The sequence below is a fragment of the Maylandia zebra genome, linkage group LG15 (genome assembly GCF_041146795.1).
Source record: "Maylandia zebra isolate NMK-2024a linkage group LG15, Mzebra_GT3a, whole genome shotgun sequence".
NCBI lineage: Eukaryota > Metazoa > Chordata > Actinopteri > Cichliformes > Cichlidae > Maylandia > Maylandia zebra.
Window position 1 is genome coordinate 26,366,977 of NC_135181.1, and position 22,609 is coordinate 26,389,585.

Below are 22,609 nucleotides of genomic sequence, written 5' to 3' on the forward strand. Positions count from 1 at the left end.
GGAAGAAAACTGATGAACGGACAGTTTGGATTTCTCATAGTGGAAACAAACAGAAAGATGCAGTACCTCCTCAGTCTTACTAATATGAATGTTGATGATGTCATTGCTCTGTAGTCATCAGAGGGTTTGTCACACTGATGAATCAGAGTCACGTGTTGTGTCTTTAAACATGGTGTTAAGTTCATGGCGTCACTAATTATCCACCGTGTTCTCCTCCTCAGGTGTCGCCCATGGACCCGATGGCGATGAAGCGTTCTCAACTATACGGGATGAGCAACAACCCGTACTCCCAGCAACAGGGGGCGCCGTACCCTGGACAGCCCTACGGCTCCCCTACCCCCCACAGATACCCAATGGGGATGTCCAGCAGGGGGCAGGTGGGAATGGGAGGGATGCAGTATCCTCAGCAGCAGGTAGGAGGCTCAGATGTGTCTTTAAGGTTCCATTTGGACGAATTAATGTAAAATAATTCTTTAGTTTAATTTAACTTGTAGTTCTGGGTGGGATTTCAAACTCTGCAGTTACAGGATCTGACGTCAATAAAACTGAACATCCATAAATCTGATCATAAATCAGACACCTGAAAGTCTTCAGCTTTACTTTTTTTATTGTCACAGTAAATAAGTGATGCTTATCAGTAATTTACAGGCTTTCATTTCTTTCTGTGGCTGCACTGGCCAGTTAGAAGCAGTTTAGTTGTATAACAGCATCAAGACCATCTTCAGATAATGAAAAATAGAAATCTACAATTTCCCTGAAATTACTGGAAAGGTGATAAAAATACATTTAAGATGGGATTTAAAATTTAAATGATTTGATGAGTTTATGCAGAGTTTAACTGGTTCCTTAAATCCACCCAGGATGCTTGGTTGACCTACGGCGCTGAAAGGATCCTGAGCTGCACACTGTGGGAGAATTTGTATAGACAAAAGTTCCCAATTAAAAACCTTCATGTTGGGGTGAAACCTGCCAGTTATCTGACTCCACCCTCCTTCCTGATCTCCCACCTGCCTGAAGTTAAGCGGGTAATGCAGACGTCTGTCTCTGCAGCATCTCGACATGGAGGAGCAGGAGCTCTCCTCTGAGCTCCTAAGCCTGCCTCTGTGGAGGAGCTCGTGTTTGTGACCTCACTCTTTCAGTCATTATAACTCTCATGACTTTATGTGATGTTGGAAAACTGTTAAATCTGAGTGCGAGGCAGCCCAATGTGGTGGGTGGTGGTGTTCGTCTGGGGTTGGTTACTGTAGGTGATAAAATAGACCTGATCAGTGCCCAAATCAGTGCTTTCATTGTGGCTGCAGAGCGGTGAGACATGTTTGCAGAGCAGCATCAGGCTGATATGTAAAACTCTGATTTCTGTAGAGATCAGGTTGCTTTACTACAGGCCAGAGGACCCGAGAGCTTCCTGTAACTCTCCACATTAGGATACACGTGTGAAGCATTAACCAGATACTCATTAACATGCAGACTGTTGGCTCGTTAATGTCCTCCCAGGATGACTAATGAGAACATCTCCTGTGAGTTTGCCGTCCCTGCTCCTGCTCTGCTGGTCTTCAGCAGCCTCTGAGCTGGTTTATGGAAACTAAGGCCTTCGTTCCCTTGGTGCTGATTCATCTGCAGCGTCACCGTTTTGTCACTGTGGACAAGGCCTCTGTTGATGCAGTCAGACCGCACGGCTTCTGCCGGGCCGGTCCGGGTCAGGCTATTTCTGGTACACCCTGGGCTCAGGCTATTTTTAGACTCCAGTTTGAGTCTGACGCTGCAGCTCAGAGCAGACTGGATCCTTTGGTGGGTAAACACCGCCGAATGCCACAGAGAGCAACAGACGGCGAAGCTTCTTCTCAGCGAACGAATCAGGAGGTAGAATAAATCTGTCTGTCCCAGTGATGATGGGTTAATAATAATCAGCCATCGCTGAATTCATCCACACATACTGTGGATTTTAAAGCTTTCAGAGAAGAATAAAGAACTAAAACACTCAGCAAGTGTTTATCTGTACATGTCAGGTCCTAACACTTGCAGTGAGTCCATGTGAGCTCTGTAGTTTTCTGGTATTTGATAAGGAGATAAAAAGTCCCAGTCAACAGAAGAGTTTTTAGAAAAGTAGCTTTGTTAGACTGACAGTGATTCAGTCTTCACCCAGAAGATGAGGAACTTTTAATTTGAAAAGTTACAACGGGAAGTTGTTTCAGTCTTTGATGAAGATTGGAGCCGCTGTGTAGTCATGTGTGAACTTTATTTTTTCTGACATTAAAGTTGAAAATTTGAAACTCTGGCTGTGAGCAGGACAAGGAGGAGTGTAGCCTGGCTGAACCTGCTGCTGTGAGCCACAGAACCTTTCTTCAGGTTTCATCACTGTTGGGCCTGAATCTAATTCTGAGGACAGTAAGAGTCTGAAATTGTCCTCCGTGGTTCAGCTGTTGGAAGTCTGCACCTGTTTGTGCTGGTTTGAATCTTCTAGCAGGCGGAGAAGGTGGAAACATCTTGTGGTTCGGCCTCTGCGCTGTTGTCAGGCCGTTGAGCTCCGATCTGAACCTGTGTGTTCTCGAGTTGGGTTTCTCTTCCTTATAAGATATATGTTCAGCTTCAGTCAGTGAATTTTCAGTTCAGGCTTCGTCTCACCTTTCTGTTACAAGCTCTAAGAACCTGATTGGTTTCAGAGCTGTGAGGAAGGCACCTGCAGGTGTTTCTCCCTCTGACTCTCGGGCTGGACGGTGTCATTATTGTTGCAGATGGTTTAAGCCTGAGGGATTTTGTGTCACCGCTGTTGTGTCTGATTACGCAGAGAGAGAGAGAGTAATGAGTTTCATGGGAGCGCAAGGCCCAAGTGGCCCCGGGACTATTATTCTCTGATTCCACACAAAATTTGACCCTTGGCTTCCCTGTCTGAGCGCCGCAGACTCAACCTGGTTTCAGGAAGTTACCGAGTTACTGTTAGAGCATGAACTCCGACTGTAATCTCTGTTTCAGTGAAGCTGCAGTATTGACGGACATGCTGGTGAGGAAATGCTCTCGATCAAACAATGTGCTGGAGGTGAGGTCGCTTAAAGGCCCGTCCAGGCTTTCAGAGTCCACGTGCAGCCTGAAGTCTGTCTGAGTCTTCCTGATATTTATGCAGACATTGCCGGCTTTCTGTCCCACTTTAGTGCTCTCGAGCAGGGCGGTTAATCCCGCAGCTGCAGCTCTCTCGGGTTGCACCGAGGTTGCATTATATTGCATTTTGCGGTAGGGCTGCTCAATTAATCGAATTTTAATCACGATTACGATCTGGGCTTTCAACGATCATTAAAAATGACTGAGCCGATTATTAGCCCCTCCCTCATTTATCCGCGACACCTTAAAGGCCGGTCCATGAAAATATTGTCGGGCATAAACCGGTCCGTGGCGCAAAAAAGGGTGGAGACCGCTGATTAAGAGGACCCGAGGGAAGCTCGGAAAGCTAAGCAGAAGTTATTTGGAGAGTGACTGCCGTTGGTTGAAAAGAGTTTAAAAAAAAAAAAAACTTCAGTGGTGTTGCACACTATTTTATATTATTTTTTTAAAGTCATTGTTAACCCTTTAAAGCCGGTCAAAGCAGCACGCTCGTTTTGTGTAACTATTTTTAAATCCCTGTAGAACCTGAACCATGTAAGCTAGCGCAATAATTTGTTTTGCATATGAAACCAGAGGAGTTGTACTTACATCTTATGCCATCAGCTTGTCCTCGGTCTCGGTTTCGTTCCACATATAGCTTTGCAAAAATTGCATAAAAAGCGCTTGCAGGAACAAAAACATAATATTCCAGAAACACGCTTTGCCGTTCCTATCAGCTGTTCGTAACACTTCCCACAGTGAAATGATGCACCTGCTGTTTTCTTTGCAAATTTGCATCATAGGATTGTTTTTTGTTTTTCCTGCAGTATATAAAAATTGCTGTATCTCCAAAATAAAACTATGAAGACACTCAAAATAAATTTCCTGTGGTGGGAAACTATTTTTTGCAACTTTATTGTATTTAAAGTTTTGAGGGATAAACCTCTTAAACTTCTCCAAGTAGAAATATATGTAAACAAAACAAAAGCGATTTTCAATTTTTTTGGTAGTTTATTGCACTTTTTTGCAATTTATGTAGTTACTATGCACTTAATGCATACATATTATTAAAATATGGGCTATAACAGTTGTATTGATGTATAGCAACTTGAAATGCTCCCACAAATGGCACTACAGCATGTAAAAAAGAAAAATAAAAATAATATAAGCTCTGGTGGACTTGGTTCTATAGTAGGTCTTAAAGGGTTAAATAAATATCGTCAAATAATCGTGATCTCAATTTCAGTGAAAATAATCGTGAGCCCTATTTTGCGGCATCTGCGTCGAGCCAGATAACAATCTGAGAGAGAAGCTGTGTGGATGAGTTTCAACACATCTGATTTTAAAGCAGGTTTTTAAGGTGGTATGAATTTTAATGAGGAGGAGTACGATGGTTGGTTTGGTATTAAGATTAGAGCAGGGCGATATGACCAAAAATATTTATCACGATATACATTTGAAAATCTGCGATAACGATATAACTGACGATATAATTGACACTAGACAAAACACTTTACAACTCCTCAACTTTATTAGTGCAAAAAAAAAAAACATCAATGTATTTTCACTTAAACAAGCAGCTGTTTTTTATGTGCATTAAAGTTATATAAAAATTTAACAGTGCAAATGCAAATTCCTTGCTGACAGTTTAACCAAAAGGCATTTTCATTGGAAACTGGCCGACATATCCTCAGCATAACCATGTATAATATCCACAAAACTTAAAAAGAGGTTATACACACACAATACGGTAATATTATGTTGAAGCACAGTACGTATCACTCCACAAGGCTCCTGCCTACGATAGCCGTAATTCTCCGACAATCCATCAAGCAGTCCGGGTTCGTAGCGTAGCAAAGTCGTACTAAAACATTTGACAGATTTTTGAGCGCCGTGTATGACATAAAATCGTTTCGAGGTCAGTAAACACAACCAGAATTCATACATAAGGCCCATTGGATTATAAGGGGCACTGTCGATTTTCAGAAAAATCAAAGGATTGATTTTAAGTGTGCTGTATTTTCCAAAAAACACGGTAATAACGACGGCCGCCAACCCGCTAGCACGCTCTACCAAAAATAGTGCTTTGTTGTGTATCTGACGGATGAAAGCCAAACCAGTTCCACACCACTGAAATTGCAGAATTTTTACAAAGCAATTCTGGTTCATCCGTTTCATTTAACGATCTACTTTCGCTCTTCTCATTCTGCGTCGCCGCCATGTGCGTATGTAAACAAAGGCAGTGCGCATGCGCGTTTTACCCATATTCTATCGCGATATTTCATTTTCTTATCGTTGCCCAACATTACACCGGTATTACCGTGAACGGTATGATGTAGCCCAGCCCTAATTAAGATGATCAGTTTGAATCAGTGAATTTATGTCTTTTCATCTGCCTCCTCCTCTTCTGCACTCTGCGTATCTGGAAGCAGACAGATCGGGTCTTAGAGGAGGAATGTGTTAAAGATCGGAAATGTGGCTCATACTGACGGTCATCATGTGGTTCTCCTGTGATGCTGCAAAACACGAGGTCAGGGGTCAGAAGTCTATGACCGGAGGAAGCTTCCTCCAGTATGAGAACAGATCTGATCTACAGAGGAAGTCTGAGATATTCAGGAAATTAAATTTAGAGGTCGCTTTCCAGGAAAAGGGCGGTGTGTGATTCCTGAGCGGCTTCACTGTAGAGCAGAACAGATTATTATTATCATTAGAGGAACAGAGATGCTTTTGTTTGGCTTTTAATTGACTCTTTAGCTAAAGCAGTGAAGGCTGGGGGCGTCTTGAGGAGGCTGCACAAGAGTTAAACTGAGAGCGTCTGTGAGGAAGAGCCACTGAAGGAAGTGTTCAGACTCTGTGCTTAAGTCTGAGTCTCAGTACTGCTTCTATAATATAAGTTTATGCATAAGTACTGATTATGCAGAAACATATTTGATATTATTATTATTATAATTATGATTAATTAATATGTATATGCGTTTCATAACTTCTGTACAGCTGAGCAGCTGCATCTATAGTAACACAGGATCGTGTGTTTTAAATTTTATATTTTAACTTTATATGAAGTAACTACTGTTCAGCAACCTCTTGGTAACCTTCGGTTGCTAGGGAAAAATCTGTCCTCCCCAGGTGGTTGCTGGCTGTTGCCGGGTTAAGCTGCTCACACAGACGGTGCTGTGCTAAAAACGTCCTGATGATTGCTCTGGTCGCTCAGAGCTTGTAAGAAGACACTGACTTGTCTGCAAACACTCACTAAACATGACGAAACACTGAAACACAAACTAGAAACACAACAAATCGGCCTTTTCCATATAAACTGTAGGAAACTGCAGCAGTCTGTACTCACAAGTGCAGTGCTGTATACCTGTTGGCAGCTAATGTCACCTAGCAACAGTTCTCCAATATTTAGCAATCAGTCACCAACCGGTTGCAGAATTTTTATTTTTCCAGAGTTAGTAAAATCACTGTGTGATCGAAGCAGTCACCAAGTGATTCTACTTTAGAAACATGACCAGGTAGAAACGCAGCCTGACTGCTCATCGGCGTGTTACCCGATGAGTTTGGGCTCTGGCTGCTGGACTGGGTTCTGCATACACTGCGTAGCATAATGCTCATGTTTCTGTCCTGGATGCAGTTCCCACTTTACTGTCCGCTCTGGTCCTTTTGTTCAATAAAATAGAAGTAAAATGTCGACATCCATGCTGCATACTGCATGGATGCATGGATTTAATGCAGGTGATGATTTTTCACAAAATAAAGAGTCATTCAACTTTAAAGCAGTGCTGATGCTTACTGTAACAGTACAAAGGAAAGACGTGATTTGTTGCTAAAGAATACAAATTGTAAATTTGAGTTTGTTTTATTTCTTTGCACTCTTCATGTTTCTGACCTGGAGTCTTTCTGTCTGTTTAGCCTGTGGAAATCTATCGGCCATTCAAAGCCGTAACCTTGTGTTTGTGGTGTTAACAAGGTAGTATCGATTGGCCTTGTGTCTCTGATGTCTGTGGTCTCTTCTCAGATGGGCTCTCAGTACAGCCAGCAGCAGCAACAGCAGAACATGAGCGGTTACTGCCAGCCGGGCCAGCCGCCGTACTTCAGCCCGCCACAGCAGCAACCCGCCGCCCCCAGTCAGCCACCGTACATGCAGCCCCGCCCACTGCCACAGCAGGTAGGACTGGGATTACAAACCTAAACTTTATTTTGTCTTTCTGATTTCACTGTTAATTCACTCAAATTCCTGCACATCTTTTCACAATAAGAGCCTTTTATAGGAGTAAAGGGAAGGGAATGAACCTCTTGACAATTCTTATTGTGAAAAATAAGAAAGAGGCTTCAACATATAACCAGAAATCAGAAGATAAGAAAACGAAAAGTTGTATGATAATGCTGTCAAATATAAAAGAAGTTGTGATGCTGCTGTGGATGTGTGGCTGTCTTCTGTGTGGATGTTTCGGAGGGGAAATGGCTCGAGGCCTCCAGAGAGCTTTAAGCTGCCAGACTCTCCAAGCCTCACAAGTTCAAAACATCTCAGAATGGCTCCTGAAATGCCTTCAGCTAGCAAGCTCCACTTACTTTTGTCTCTGTAGCACTTAAAAAAGACATGAAGTGTTCTACAGAAGTCAAAAAACAGTATCCAAACTGGAATTAAGCAGGAAAAAACTAAAAGAGCACAGACATTAGAAGTAATAGATAAATTTAATAGAAAGAAATTCCATCCATCCATTTCCTCCAGGCCACGGGATAGCACGTTAGTGAGACTTTAGCACGCCATTCCAGAGACCTGATCTGTCCACTGGGGTCTGCTCATAGCTGGGTGGGATTAAACAGCGACGAGGTAAATCCTCATCAGCTTCTATTGTGAAATTTTCCCATGAAGGAAGCATCGAGCTGAGCTTCGGTTCTCTGAAAAGACCAGATTAACTTTAGTATTTAGTTTGTATTTGCTGATAATGACAATCCTTTCTGTCCTGTTTCTGTCCTAAAGTGTTACTTCATTTGGTCTTTCTCCACAAACATGGCTGTCTTTGTCTTCAGAGGATCGTGTTACACAAGGTTTTGTGAAGACATGAAACAGAGAGAGAGAGAGAGAGAGAGCATCTCCTCGAGTCTGTTTTTTATCTGATCACTTCAACCATGTCAGACGTTCATGGTGTTTAAAAGGAGTTGGCTGCAGGCAATGGGGAAACCCCGACCTCCAGCTGCTGTTTTATCATCTTCATCTTCCTCAAGAAGGCAGCTGAGACTCTGACCTGCAGCAGGCAGCAGGAGCCGCGCTTTGAGACTCCCAGCAGCTACCACAGCTCCACCTGCAGCCGAGAGATGTCCAGGACTTCTCTGAGATCTGCTACAAGTGCATTGTGGGATGTCTTTCATTTTTTCTGAATGGGTTGTTGCGTCTGGCTCATTCAGGACACGTCAGAGAAGGGAGACCCGCTCAGCTCGGGTTTTCACCAAGTCCATTTATTAATTATAAGTTAAAAAAGGAGAACAGAAGAAAACTTGGTGCTAACCTTTATCCAGACTTCATGTAGAGACGACTACAGCTCAATCAAACCAAATGAGCAATTGTAAATTGACACAAATTGGTGCGATTGGGTCTTTTAGGAAACCAACATATTACTGTGGCCAGTGTCCATGTTTACCACTTAACTAGGCCTATGCAACACATCTATAATGAAAAATCCAACTAAACAAAATCAGCAAATGTGAAGAACAACCACTTTTATGCACCGAGGAAGACGTAATGTCCCGGCCAATATGATGCTTCAACCGCACGATCAACACAAAAATGCCACCGATGGGGCTTCAGACAGGATTTAGATAGAAAACATTATCCCATGTACTTCATCTGCCTCACGCCTGAGGCCATATCTAAAGTCACCATCAACCCAACAGAGCACACAGAGGAAACCTGCAGGCTCCACACAGAAAGACCTGAGCTGTAAAAAGAAGACAAAACTAAAATTCAGCTGCCCGAAACACAGCTAACTTTCAGCGACTTTGTTTTTGTTTTTTTTTGCCGTTCGTTCCTGTAAGATTTAAATGCTTTGTCTGTCTGTCACCCTGCAGGAGGTGCCGCAGGAAGCTTACGGGGGCCGGGGCCAGTCTGCCGCTATGACTCCTGGGAAACCAAACCACGAGGAGATGAGTCTGAGTCAACAGGAGAGGCCGTCCAGTCTGCCAGTGAGTTCGAACACACAGCTGCTCTCTGCTGGTCAGGCACAAAGACCCCCAACCCTACACACGCACGCACGCACAAAGTTCATCACCAACAACAAGCCAGAGTTTCCATTAGCAATGGACGATATAACCTCAGAATATTATCACAATATTCCACAGAAGGTTGTGATAATATTTCAGATGATATTGGAAAAAAGCAGCTCACAGGCAGGAGGATTTACTATTGCGAATGAAACAAGGACATTTTCCATCCTTCTGTCCCAGTGAGCAGCTGTCTCTGGGTCAAAGAGTGGATCAGTAACTGTAATAGTCCAGCGCTGCAGCGGTGCTCGGTGGGTCACTCATTACTAGCTGCTAGCATCTCCTACTCCTTGTTGCAATAGGCAACATAACAATATGATGTCACTATGTCATTAATATCATAATATGATACTTTAATAATAGCAATAAAAATTAATACCAGTATTATTACGGATGCTCTGAATGGTTCCCATCCCTGTTTGGTCAAACCATGCCAGAGTTCAAAGAGTAGAGTGATGGTCGTGGTCACCCTGGGTCATAAATCAGACTCACCTGAAATTTATCCTGTGGGGCTGACACACTGATCCTCAGTCAGTACCACATCTACACCACAGAGTTCTTGTCCTGGTCTTTGACTGATGGCGGATCTGAAGGACAGCAGGATTCAGCCTAAAAAGCCGTTTAGTTTTTATGTTAAAGCTTCCTCGAACTCCTGCTGCAGAATAAACCAAACCCAACCTGAGGAGTTTTCTATCAAACAGGCACGTTCCTGTATGGACGGGCAGTTTCTTAATCTGCCTGCACCACTTCTTAAAAAAACTGATGAACCATCTGTGCCTCACTACACACAGACAGACTCTGTGTTCAGTTAACTAATAATTAACTAATATTAATGCTTTTGGCTATAATAATCGAGTAGTGATGATCGGATATGGTGACAGACCTGCATCAGACTTGGTTTTTATATATAAAATATTATTATTGTAATAAAATAAATATTAATGATAATAATAAATGTTTAGTTTGAATGCAGTTCTAAGGCTGTGTTCTGTTGATCTGTGGAAAGTTCTGTTCATGAGGTTTGGAGGCCGAGGTCAGACAGTTTTCCTCCTGGTGGGTCGGCTTTCTTCAGTCCCGACTTCTTGTCCTGTTCTGATTCCGCAGGCTCGGTTTTAGCAGAATAAGAGCTGTTTGTTGTCAGGCTCATAGCTCGTGATTCAGCCTGCGTGACATATTGAACGCGTTTCATGCCCCCCCACTGTCCGCAGGCCGGCCTTGTTGTCGATAATGACGCCGTCCTCTTTTCTCTGAGTTGAAGCTCGCAGGTTTCACGCTCTGAGCGCCTGAGGCCCCCCGCCGCCTCAGCCTGTGTCGCTGCACCACTCAGAAACACACGACTGAAATAATGATGGCGACCTGCGACGGCTCTCGCAGGGAATCGCCATTTACATTTAAAATAGGTTTAACCCCGAAAAGACTCAGCCCATTAGCAAGCCAGCACGTCTGCTGCTGGATGAGCACGAGTCAGTTCAGACTGATTTTATTCACCACATTTCACTTCAGGCTGAATCCTGAGTTACTACAGAGGTTAGCTGCAAAACCAGTGGATGCAGAAGCAAGAAGATTGTAATCAAGAATACACACCATAGAAAATCAGGAAGATGATGATTAAAAAAACAGCAGAGACCATAAAAGAATAAAAGTGTATGAAGCAGAAACACATATCTGAGTGTTTGAGGAGGATGACGTGACAGCCAATAGAGCAGGGCGATATGACCAAAAATATTTATCACGATATACATTTGAAAATTTGCAATAACGATATAACTGACGATATAATTGACACTAGACAAAATACTTTACAACTCCACAGCTTTATTAGTGCAAAAAAAAAAAATCAATGTATTTTCACTTAAACAAGCAGCTGTTTTATGTGAATTAAAGTTATATAAAAATTTAACAGTGCAAATGTAAATTCCTTGCTGACAGTTTAACCAAAAGGCATTTCCAGTGAAAACTGGCCGACATATCCTCAGCATAACCATGCATAATATCCACAAAACTTAAAAAGAGGTTATACACACACACAATACGGTAATATTATGTTGAAGTCCAGTACGTATCACTCCTCGAGGCTCCTGCCTACGATAGCCGTAATTCTCCGACAATCCATCAAGTGGTGCAGCTTCGTAGCTTAGCAAAGTTGTACTAAAACATTTGACAGATTTTCGAGCGCCGTGTACCACATAAAATCGTTTCGAGGTCAGTAAACACAACCAGAATTCATACATAAGGCCCATTGGATTATAAGGGGCACTGTTGATTTTCAGAAAAATCAAAGGATTGATTTTAAGTGTGCTGTATTTTCCCAAAAACACGGTAATAATGACGGCCCGCTAGCATGCTCTACCAAAAATAGTGCTTTGTTGTGTATCTGACAGACGAAAGCTAAACCAGTTCCACACCACTGAAGTTGCAGCATTTTTACAAACCAATTCTGGTTCATCCGTTTCAATCAACGATTTGCTTTCGCCGCCATGCTTTTTCCACCATGTGCGTATGAAAACAAAGGCGCTGCGCATGCGCGTTTTACCCATATTCTATCGCGATATTTCATTCTTCTATTGTTGCCCAAAATTATACCGGTATTACCGTGAACAGTATGATATGGCCCAGCCCTAACAGCCAGGGCTAATTTTCATTTATATTTCTAAACTTTTTGGTCGCTGTAGTTGTTGGCTCTGCGTGTTTCTCCTGTTTGTACAGAGACGTGTGATCTCGCCGTTGGACAAACTTTACCCAAATGAAAGAAACGATTTCACCTGTTTGTGAGGGTTTAGGGTTGTTACCTTCTCACAGTGCCCAGGTGTATTAAAGGTTTTCAATTTAACCATCATCACCACCTCTGTCTGCAGTATAAACAGAGAGATCTCAGTGGTCATGGGAACTTAAAACCCAGATTATAAATCCATCTAATCATATTATAATAATAAAAAGTTGGCACTCAAATTTCTCTCACACAGACGTCACCATGAGAGAATCTAGAACAATGGCACAGCTCATCATCTTTAATTAAACTCATTATGAAACATCAGTGAGGCCAGAATGGAGCCTTGAGGAACACCAATGTGTGACTTTCAGTTCACGTCACACCTTCATCCCACTCGATGATTTCAGTCTGTTAATTTCCCCACCTTCAGCTGCAGCTCTGCTTCAACCTCTCCACCCATCTCCATCACTGCCTTCGCCTCTTTCCTTCACGCTCGCTTGTCCTCCTTCCCTTCCTTTTCTCTCCTTCTCCTCTCTGTCTCTGTTGCTGTGCCTCATCACCCCTCTCTCGCTGTTTTCCTCTTTATCTTCTGGAGCCTCCTTTTGAAGTCGTGCTGCTGATGCAGTTGCCATGGCGACTACTGGTGGAAAGATGAAGGCTCTGTTGCAGGAGGAGAAAATCAGCAGAAATCAGCTGCACCCGAAGGCCTCGCAGATTCTTTAATAAGTTGACTTCAGTTCAGAGTTGGCGATGTTCAGTCCCAATGTTTCAGTGACAAAAATCCAAAATGTGTTTGTTTTTTGCTGACGGTTGCTCATTTTTCCGTGTCTGCTCAGTCTGAAATGAAGAAAAGAACGCTTGACGCCTGTAAATGGGTTTGACCTAGCAGCGAACAAGGACACGCTTCCCTAATTCTCGGAAAGACATACGTGACAGAAACACTGACAGAGAAGAAGAGACGGGTCCACGACTACAGATTTGTTTCTGCCAGATAGCTTCACAGTTTTTAATCTTTTTTGTCGTTCAAACTCACGAACTGGTCCCTTTCTGTTTTAAAATGTTTAAACTTTTGAGTAGGACTGGGTGATTAATCCGATTTATTATCAACAATAAAAACATAACTTGCAATCATCAATAAGTACTTAGATTTAAAAATGAAACGTGAGCTGCTCTAAAATTGATCCCCATAGATCAATCAGATGATTGGAGCGCACCTCTGCACTTTTCCATGTTTGACTCTTTCTGTTCTGGTGTGTGATCACATGACGCCGGCGGTGTTCATCGCTGTTTAATGGAGAACCTGTTTCAGGGAGGTGCTGTCTGTTAGAGGAGGAGGAGGAAGAGGGCTCGCTCCTGTTGGAGAAACAAAGAGAAGCGTGTTGTTCTCTCTGCAGGAAAACTCCGAATGAGCGATGAGGTCGGAAAATTCTCTTCATCCAATCAGAGCCTGCGAGGCTTTAATGAAACAGGGTAATTACGGCCATAAATCACCGACCTGCAGCACGTCGCTCCGTGGCGGCTCCTTCACCTCCGCTTGCTCCTCCCTGTTCTTTCTCTCAGCCGCTCGGTGCTCTGCTTTTATTTCTGTTACTGATGTGTTTCTGCTTTAAAGTCCAGTCCTCTGTTTACTCTACGGACTCAGCCTCTCCTGATAAATTACATTTTCCACAAAGAACTCACATTTTTCCTCCAAGAACAAACAAAAACAGCCAGGCTGAATTTGAAACTGTGGAGATGTGGAGCACAGACAGTGGAGGAGTTGGCGTAGCCTTCATGTTTTAAGAAAAACTTAATGAAAGTCTGAAAACAGCAGAGCTGTGAGGCCAGATTGCATTTAAGACAACACAGTTCACCTGCTTTTAGCTGGCATGATTCGTGCTGATGGCAGCAAAGGTTTGTAATAAGAGACTGGGACTAATAATAAATCCTTATAAGAAGAAAAACCTTAAAATAGGTGTTCTACGACTATCCAGAGAGCATAGCAGGCTTTGGGACACATCCAAAGGTGCTTTCTCAGGTGAGGGTGTCCAGTGTTAATGACGCCTGTCCGCTGAGCCCCAAATGACTCTTTCGGTGGACTGAAATGAGGAGACTCGGCAGGTTTCAACTGGGGTGTAACGTTCCTTCATTGGTGTGCACATGAACCCTCGTTTTTACAGATGACAGCCGTTACATTGCTCTGAACCAATCAGACTCACAGATGCAGCCATTTGAATCTTTCCTCAGTGCTGTGTTTGGCTGTAGGTTCATGTTCAGCCTTTTTGATTTTTCCTCTTTTTAGTCAGCCAAAAAAAACTTTAATTCTTGGCGAGTAGTTCCTCCTTGTAGTTTTTGCAATTTTGTACACTAACGAGTGAATATTCAGGTTTTTTCCACCTCTGTACATGACTTACAGTCAGCTCTTGTTAATCAAAAACAGATGAAGCGCAGCTAGAAATCCATTTTCTCTGCACCAAGGTCCATGGTGACCTCTCTGTTCGAGGTTTGCCGTGACGTTCGCTCCTTCAGAAGCTGCAGACTCAGAGCAGTTTCCACTCAGCTCTGCTGCTTTGAGGTTAATGTGCTACAGCTGGGACGTTTCCACCTCCTTGCCTTATTATGGCGTCTGCTGAAGGAGGCGTTTACGAGCCGGCACCAAAGAGCGGTCAATGATCCTCCTGTGAGGGTGTTACTGATGTCATTTACCGAGCAGCAGCGGCTGTAACGATTCACCAGAAGACGAGTAAGAAATAAAACAGAAAGCTAAAGTCCAACGTGCATCAGAACAGCTGCTAGTTGTGGTTGGTTCACTCAGTTCAGGTACATATGAGTTTCTGTCAGTTTACTGTGTGGCAGGTTTTGTCGGAAAAGACTAAACTATGATCATAAATCACAGAAGTCAGCTGAGGTTGTGTCTTCAGTTTAAAGCACTCGGCCGTTTTCTGTCCTTAGAAGTCACTTGAGTTGATGCAAACAGGTAACAAGTGTGAAAAATGTCCAACAGGTGTTTTATCATCTGCTGCTCTGTGCTGTCTTTCAGGACCTCTCCGGCTCCATCGATGATTTGCCCACTGGCACAGAGGCGGTGGTGAGTTCGGGGGGATCGGGCTCCGGCAGTGCTCAGGGCGACCAGGGGACTCCAGCCCGTTCTCCATTCTCCCCGCACGTCTCCCCTCGCCTCCCTCCGCCACCTCGCACCGGACCCTCCCCCTCCCCGTCCCCCGCTGCCTCTGGCAGCCAATCGCGATCCGGACCTCTTTCCCCCGCCACCAGCGGACCAGGTGGGAGCACAGTTATGAGTGTTATCACAAGGTCCTGTGATGCGTTTGATGTTCCTGTGGAGTAACAACTCTGTTTGTTTCAGGCTCTCAGATGCCCCCTCAGGTCTCAGGTCCTGGTCCAGATGTTGGTCCCCATTCCTCCCAGTCTGCCATGACTCAGGACAGAGGTACAAGTCACCAGTACAACTGAGTTATTGTAGATTAACCAATCATTTTAAATCTTTGTATGTGAGCGTCTGAGGTTAAATGAGGTTTAAGGTTCATGGTTTCTGAGTTTTTACAGTCTGTCATGTTAGCTAAGCTACTGCTAGGCTAACCCTGTCCCTTCCCCCCACCACCTTTATCTTCATCTCCAGGTTTCCCACCCACCATGCAGCGCAGCACCTCTGGGTCTCAGTTTGGGCCCCAGCAGTCCTCTTCGTCAATGACCCCTCACCCAGGGCCGGGGGGGCCGATGCACCACAGCTCCTACCAGCAGGCCGGCCACTCCTATGGGCAGTACGGCCCTCCAGGTTGGTTAAATCACAAAAACACTTTGTTTTCTAACTTCTCACTGCATCTCTGATAACTTGTCTGGTCCTACTCAGGTAACTACCCGCGGCCCCCACATTATGGCGGGCCGGGCCTGGGCGCGGGCTCCAGCCTGGCCAACAGCCTGGGCTTGAACGCCAGCAGTCCCATGCACGGCCAGGGCCCGTCCACCCCAGCGGGCCGTGGTCCTGGCCCCGGGCCCGGTGTGGGTGGGCGGCCTTACCCTGCAGGAGGAGGCACATTGGCCCCGACCTCACCTAGCATGCCGCAGGCCACCGGGCAGGGCATGGGGCCCCCGGGACCCAACACCAGCTGTAAGCCACCTGAGGTTGTCCCAACCACCGGACCCGGTGCCAACTCATCATCAGCACCGTCTACAGCAGCCAATCAGAGCAGGTGAGTTGACCCACCGAGCTTTAGCTACAGTTCGGTGAGGTGGCCTGGTCCTCACAATCATCAGCAGCTTTTAAATATAAATCTGTGAAATGATGCTGTTAGTTCTTAATTCATCCTAACTTTTCTTATTGAGGGGTTAAAAACTAGAGTCAGTTTAAATCTGCTCAAACCTCCCAGTGTGTCCATGGAAAACTCCCAGAGGACGAAGCCGGCGCTCCTGTGGAGCCGACTGAATTGTGATGAAGCTTGTTTTTGATTTTTGGGCTCAGACTGATGAACGTTTGTTCCTTCTCTCCCTCCATCCTCCTTTCATTTTTCCAGACCTCCCTTCGCTCGCTCACCCATCTACCACAGCCCATCCTGGCACACCGGTCGACCTGCCCTCTCTCCCACCCTCCACCCCTCCCACCCTCTTACCCACCCTCATCAGCACCACTCCCAGCAGCTCAGTGCCAGTGCTCAGCCCCAGCAGCCTGCTGTGCAGGCCCCCTCTGAGCATTATGGGTAGGTTTGTTAGCAGACAGCTGTGAGGGTCTGCTATAGCTCACAGAGGGTTAATGACACGTTTTACTAACTACTTCTTCTGTGGTTCTGCTGGCTGCTGCTGCTGCTGCTGCTGTTTTATACCCACAGCTGAAGCTAACAGTCACAACATGTTTCAACTTTGATTCAAGCTCTCTTAAAAACATCATGTTCTTCTTCTACAATGCTTAAATGGTACCAGCGCCACCTGCTATTTATCCCACCAAGCAAATTTCTAATATAACAACAGCAGTTTTAAACTGGACACTGGATTAATATTTGTTCTGGATGGAAACCTGCTTGGGTCAGTGCTCTGACCTGCTAAGCCCTCAGCTCTGCTTCTTTGGCTCCTCTAACAACACAGTTCCAGCCTGTTCCACGCCTTTGTAATGGTCATTTATCCTTTTTCCTCTCCAGGCAGGGCAGCTACCCGGGCATGACACCGCTGGGTGCAATGGGCCCTGGAGGTCCAGGAGGCCACGCAGGTCCTGGAGGTCCTTACAGTCAACAGCCAGGGAGTAACTCTGGGAGGATGACGCCACAGGGACCCCCCTACAGTGCCCCACCATCAGGTAGGAACGCAGACCTGAGCACCTGTCAGAGACTGGTTGGACGTTGCGGAGGTTATGAATTCTGATCTCTTGGTCTTTCAGGCCCCGTGATGATGCCAGCTGAAGGGATGGGTCCTCACGCAGATGCCAAGCAAAGGGTGGAGCTGAGCAAAGAGGGTGTTGGTCCTGTAGGAGAGCCCAAACCCAAGGTTTCTCTCTTTGGATTTTTTTTTCCCAACAATATCTTTATTATTTTTTACATTTTAATGACTTACAAACAGTCAGACAGCAAAAAGAAAACAAAAAAGTAATCAGATTTGTCACTCCGTTAAAGGCCTAAATTTATCATTATCCCAAATCAAATGTCATTGCCCTCAGTCCTCGTCCTCCTCAGATAATACAAATCCTTCTACAAAATTCACAAATGGTCTCCACACCTTCTCAAAACCATCCAATTTCCTTTTCAGTATACATGTTATCCGCTCCAATGGCAAAGCCACCATCATTTGTTTTTTCCACTGTGTGATACTCGGTTTCCTTGTTCTTTTCCCATTTTAGTGTGATTAATCTTTTTGCTTGTAACAAACCCCTCTTTGGCTTTTTACTAACCAATTACAGCAGCTGCTTGGTCATGGTTCTGGCTGGTTTAAAATGGAGCACTGTAACAAAAAATAATTTCCCCCAGGGATCAATAAAGTATTCTGATTCTGATTTCAATTCAATTCAATGTCTTTATTGTCCCACAAGGGGAAATTAGTTTAGTTTAGCAGCAGGAGGATAAAAATAAACAGAACAATACTATAAAATAATAATAACAATAATAATGACAGAAAGTTCAAGGACAATTATTTGCCATTAAGGAGACAAGACGCAGTAGGGATAAAAGAGAGCTTTCTTCTCTGAGCACGCTCAGACAGATGCACGAGCGCCCAGTCTAACGTGAGAGCAGCTTAGCCTCTTCGTAACTGAAGTTCTTCTGATTTTACCACAGTTTAAGTCGGAAGTTTATTTGATGATGTCATTAAATTGCACCTGCCGCAGGTCCGATGCTAGCAAGTTAACTGCTGTTTTTTACACTGATGTGATTAAAACGGAAATAATCCGCAGAGAATTTGTAAAAAGTGATAAACCCGTCTGAGCGTGTCGGGGACGGCAGGTCTGTGGGCGGTTCCTGTAGGAAGTGATCCAATGAACTGCTGAACCATCAGTGCCTTAAGCCCCACCCAGTGCTGATGGTTGGCTCCTTGTGGACTCTAACATACTTACCAACCTGTCACCTGACAGTCAGCGGTATCCTTTAAAGAGTTTACCTTGAGAATGGTTATTTCACTGCATCTCTGAGGCTCTCTGTCGGTCTGTATGTGTGGACGGCCTTTAAGGCTTACTGCCGTGAAGGTGAAGGCTGTGTGGCAGCAGATGCTGAGCTGACGCTAACGTGCAAACGGGATCTATTTGTGTTTGTGAGAATGAAGCTGGGGGTAGGAGAGCGATTCCCCCAAGTTTCACCCTTCCTCTCGGGCAGTTCTCTTCATCATGGCTGACAGCACTGATCAGTTTACTCCTAGCAGCATGCCACTCATTACACCTGAACCCATCTTTGCTTCATCAGCTGGTTTGGAAGAGTAACAGAAACCCAAAATAACCAACACGAGGCGGAGAGCGGCGCTCTCTTTTCTCTTGTCTGTTTCTTCTTGTTTTCCTCACTCGGCTTAGCAGCTGCAGAGTTTCTCCTCCTCCTCACTGCTCTCTCTGACTCTCTTCACCTCGTTATCTAACAGCGAAGTGTCGGCCTTGATCACATCCGCTGCCGAGCTGTTTGTGGCAGTCGGGGTTACGCGAGGCGGTTCAGGTGATGAGCGGAGGCTGCTTTGTTTGCAGGAGAGTCTCAGCTTGGCTTCCTCATTAGACGCCGCCGCTGCTAATTTTTCCCAGTTTGCGTTTCATGCGGAAGCGGTTTGACACTCCACAAGTTAGGTGATGTTTTTTATGTCAACTGTCAGAGAAACTTCAAAATAGATGTGAGAAAACGAGGAAAGTGAAGCGAGTCGTCTGTTCTTGTTCCCTCGATAACGAGAGGAAACCCGATCGGCGTAAACCGTCACCACCTACAGGAGACGGCTTCATCAGCGTGAGCATTTATTGAATCTGTGTTGAGTGACATTTTATACAGGACGGGTTTTATGCTTGATGAGCACTGACAGGTGGAGAGAGCTGCTAAAAGTCACATTTCACTGAAATGAGAACATACAGGATGATGACAAGAGACGCCGGAACAACTCTGCTTACAAACGTGCTGCTTTTTTTGTGCGTTTCCCTGATTTGTCCTTGAGGGCCACCGTACCAGGCTATGTGGTTAGTTTAACAAAGGCTTCACATCCAGAGCAGCACACACCAAAAACCAAGGAGAACCAACCACACAAGTGTGTGTCTTCACTCCTTTCCTGTCGTCTCTAACAAAGACAGACACACACACACACACACACACACACTCTTCCGTGTTCGCTGTAATTAACCAGAGAGCAGCGGCTGGTTCTCTGCATTTAACCAGCTGTTGGCAGACATGTTGTTTCTGCTGTCGGCTAACTGCAGGTGCTCCAACCTAGACTGCTGCCGGCTGTGAGAATGAAAACCTGAGGAAGAAACAACTCCTTCTGATATGTGTGTGTGTGTGTGTTTGTGTTGTATCAAAGGACTACAGCTCACAGTGTGTGTCCCAGCCCCCCACCCCCTGCCCCATGTCCCCCAGCTCGGCCAGCCTGTCGTCCTGTCACGGCGAGGACAGCGATGGCATCAGCAGCCCCGCCTGGCTCAGGACGCCGAGCAGCCCGGTAAGCAGCGCAACGCACAAACACAACAACAGTTTGCACTAATTACATCGACACTTCCTGCTGCTCGTGGATGAAAAACCTCTGACTCCGGATCCCGTCACTTGCAGACGGTTTTTTTCAGACACAAACCGCATGAGATGAATCCGCGTGGTTCAGATGTTATTTTGTGTCCATTTCTTTATCATTCATTGAGTTCATTTGCTTAATTTCATGAAATGTAGCATGTGAGCAGCAAAAGAAACAGACCTGAGGGGTGGGGCAGTTGGTAGTTATATTAAAAGTCACAGAAGATCGTTCTGTGGTTAACGTTCACTTCTGAACGGGCTGCAGGTGATGTCACAGTCATGCAGGCGTCCACCTCATCTGAACTTCCTGTTTTTTTACCTGTTTCTGGAGATCTGAGATTTTCGTAGGATGAAGCAGCAAAAAGCTGAGGGTTGAGGTGCTTCTCCCTCCACGCCAGCGACTGCTGCCATGTTGACCTCTTGAACTCTGATTCGGAGTTTCTGGTGGATGTTTATTAGTAACATGGACAGATCTGTCTGAGTGGTTTTAAAGTGCCGCTCATGACTGACGTGCTGCAAACTGTCACCTGTAGACAGGTGTGGGTGTGTCGGTCTTATTTAGAGGTTCCTTTGCAGCTCTGACATGTTGGCTCCGCCTCTGTGATATGGAAAGCTGAAGGTGCTGTCTGTGTCTCTGCAGAAGCCCAGCGTGGCCACCATGACCAACGAGAAGATCACCCGGCTGTACGAGATGGGCTCTGAGCCAGAGAGGAAGCTGTGGGTGGACCGATACCTGTCTTTCATGGACGAGAGGGGCACGCCTGTCCCAAACCTGCCCGCCGTCGGGAAGAAGCCACTAGACCTCTGCAGGCTGTACCTGGCTGTCCGTGACATTGGAGGACTGGCCATGGTGAGGCAGCACTGATCCTCTCTCTGTCTCTGTTTCCTCTTCTTCCTCCTTCAGGGTTCAGCTAATGCCTCATTCATTAGGTCGTGGAGATCGATCGGTAAATAAATTTGGTTGTGCGTTCCTGCCATCTGCTTGTCTCTGAATCCGTGTTCCCGTTGTGGCTCTCAGGTGAATAAGAATAAGAAGTGGAGGGAGCTGTCATCCCTGCTAAACGTGGGGACGTCCAGCAGCTCAGCCAGCTCGCTGAAGAAGCAGTACATCCAGTACCTGTTCGCCTATGAGTGCAAGATGGAGCGTGGCGAGGAGCCACCACCCGAGGCCGCAGGGCCCGCCGGAGACGCCAAGAAACCTCCGTCACTCCAGGCCAAGATCCAGCCGCCCTCCCCGGGTAAGACAGATCTTCTGACACCGGAGAGGTTCACACTCAGCTTTGTGTCTGTTTCCAGCTGAAAGTGTAAAAATCAGAAACGAGAGTGAGACTGTGAGAAAGGAGGTGTTACTGATGCTGCTGTAGGGATCACACACACACACACAGCCAATTATGTAACACACACTGCGAGCTGTCAGGCAGGCTGGAGGAGAGTGTGAATGTAAACATCAGTGACCTCATACTGACCTAATTTCCCACGATGCCGGTCTTGCTCTCTCTTCACTGCAGAGTTGTCTCTTTGTCTTTGTCCTCTCAGTTTCCTTCTTTATCCTTGGTTTCACAGACACACCAACACCAAAGAAACACTGTAGACTGATGAGAGCGCTCTGAAAACATTTCGAACATCTTAAATTTAACTGTCAAATCACAGAATGATAAATAAATGATATTAGAGTAAGTGAATATTTTGCAGTTAAAATGTGATTCATTCCTCTCCTGTCGTTTGCTGGGGAAGTTTGCCTGGGACCCGAGCCCCATGGCTCGAAAGCAGTTTGCTCACTCTGTGTCTGTCATCCATTTTCCGTTTTGCTGGTGACAGCTACGTCTGCTCATCGATCAAGGGTATTCCCAACTCTGGAGTCGCCGCCCTGCCCAGCAGGTCCACAGGTTTAATTCAAGTACCGCTGCAGTCAGCTGTAGATTCTGCAGATAAACCGTCATCAATTCGGTTCGCCCTGCTAAACGTTCACTCTATAGTAGAGATGGCACGATACCACTTTTTTATGTCCGATACCGATATCATAAATTTGGATATCTGCCGATACCGATATGAATCCGATATAGTGTTTTTTAATCAACAAAACTGTTTTTTAAATATCTTGCTGCATTTTGTATAAGTTCATACTCAAGTTTAAAACAACAACTACACTAAAGCTATTCTGTTATACCTGTATGCAAAAAAAAATATTTCATAGTTCAGCAATACTGATCAATCTAATAAACTTAAACCTACACCATCCTCCCTATTCTGGTATTTTAAAGAGTACTTAGCGTAAATATTAAGCAACCTAACTAATAGGGTTCCAACTCCCAGCAACAACAAAAATAAATAAATAAAAAATAGGGAACCACCCCTCACGCTCCACCTCATGATGCTTAATCGACGTAATCAACCTTAATTTGATGCAGTGTGAAAA

The 22,609-nt window shown here is 45.1% G+C and overlaps 1 protein-coding gene across 3 annotated transcripts in view; it reads left to right on the top strand.

Moving 5' to 3' along the window:
• arid1b (AT-rich interactive domain 1B) overlaps positions 1-22,609 on the top strand; it is a 40,191-nt gene that overhangs the window by 5,500 nt on the left and 12,082 nt on the right. Inside the window, exons 2-14 of one of the 3 annotated variants that reach the window (XM_076874209.1) lie at positions 222-413; positions 7,088-7,237; positions 9,139-9,252; positions 15,060-15,300; positions 15,384-15,467; positions 15,657-15,812; positions 15,888-16,227; positions 16,549-16,731; positions 17,167-17,321; positions 17,403-17,509; positions 19,991-20,128; positions 20,834-21,043; positions 21,212-21,431. In XM_076874209.1, coding sequence (XP_076730324.1) covers positions 222-413; positions 7,088-7,237; positions 9,139-9,252; positions 15,060-15,300; positions 15,384-15,467; positions 15,657-15,812; positions 15,888-16,227; positions 16,549-16,731; positions 17,167-17,321; positions 17,403-17,509; positions 19,991-20,128; positions 20,834-21,043; positions 21,212-21,431 — 2,290 coding nt within the window. The remainder of the gene's footprint in view (positions 1-221; positions 414-7,087; positions 7,238-9,138; positions 9,253-15,059; positions 15,301-15,383; positions 15,468-15,656; positions 15,813-15,887; positions 16,228-16,548; positions 16,732-17,166; positions 17,322-17,402; positions 17,510-19,990; positions 20,129-20,833; positions 21,044-21,211; positions 21,432-22,609) is intronic. The other 2 variants (XM_076874210.1, XM_076874211.1) reach the window with 2 other exon arrangements.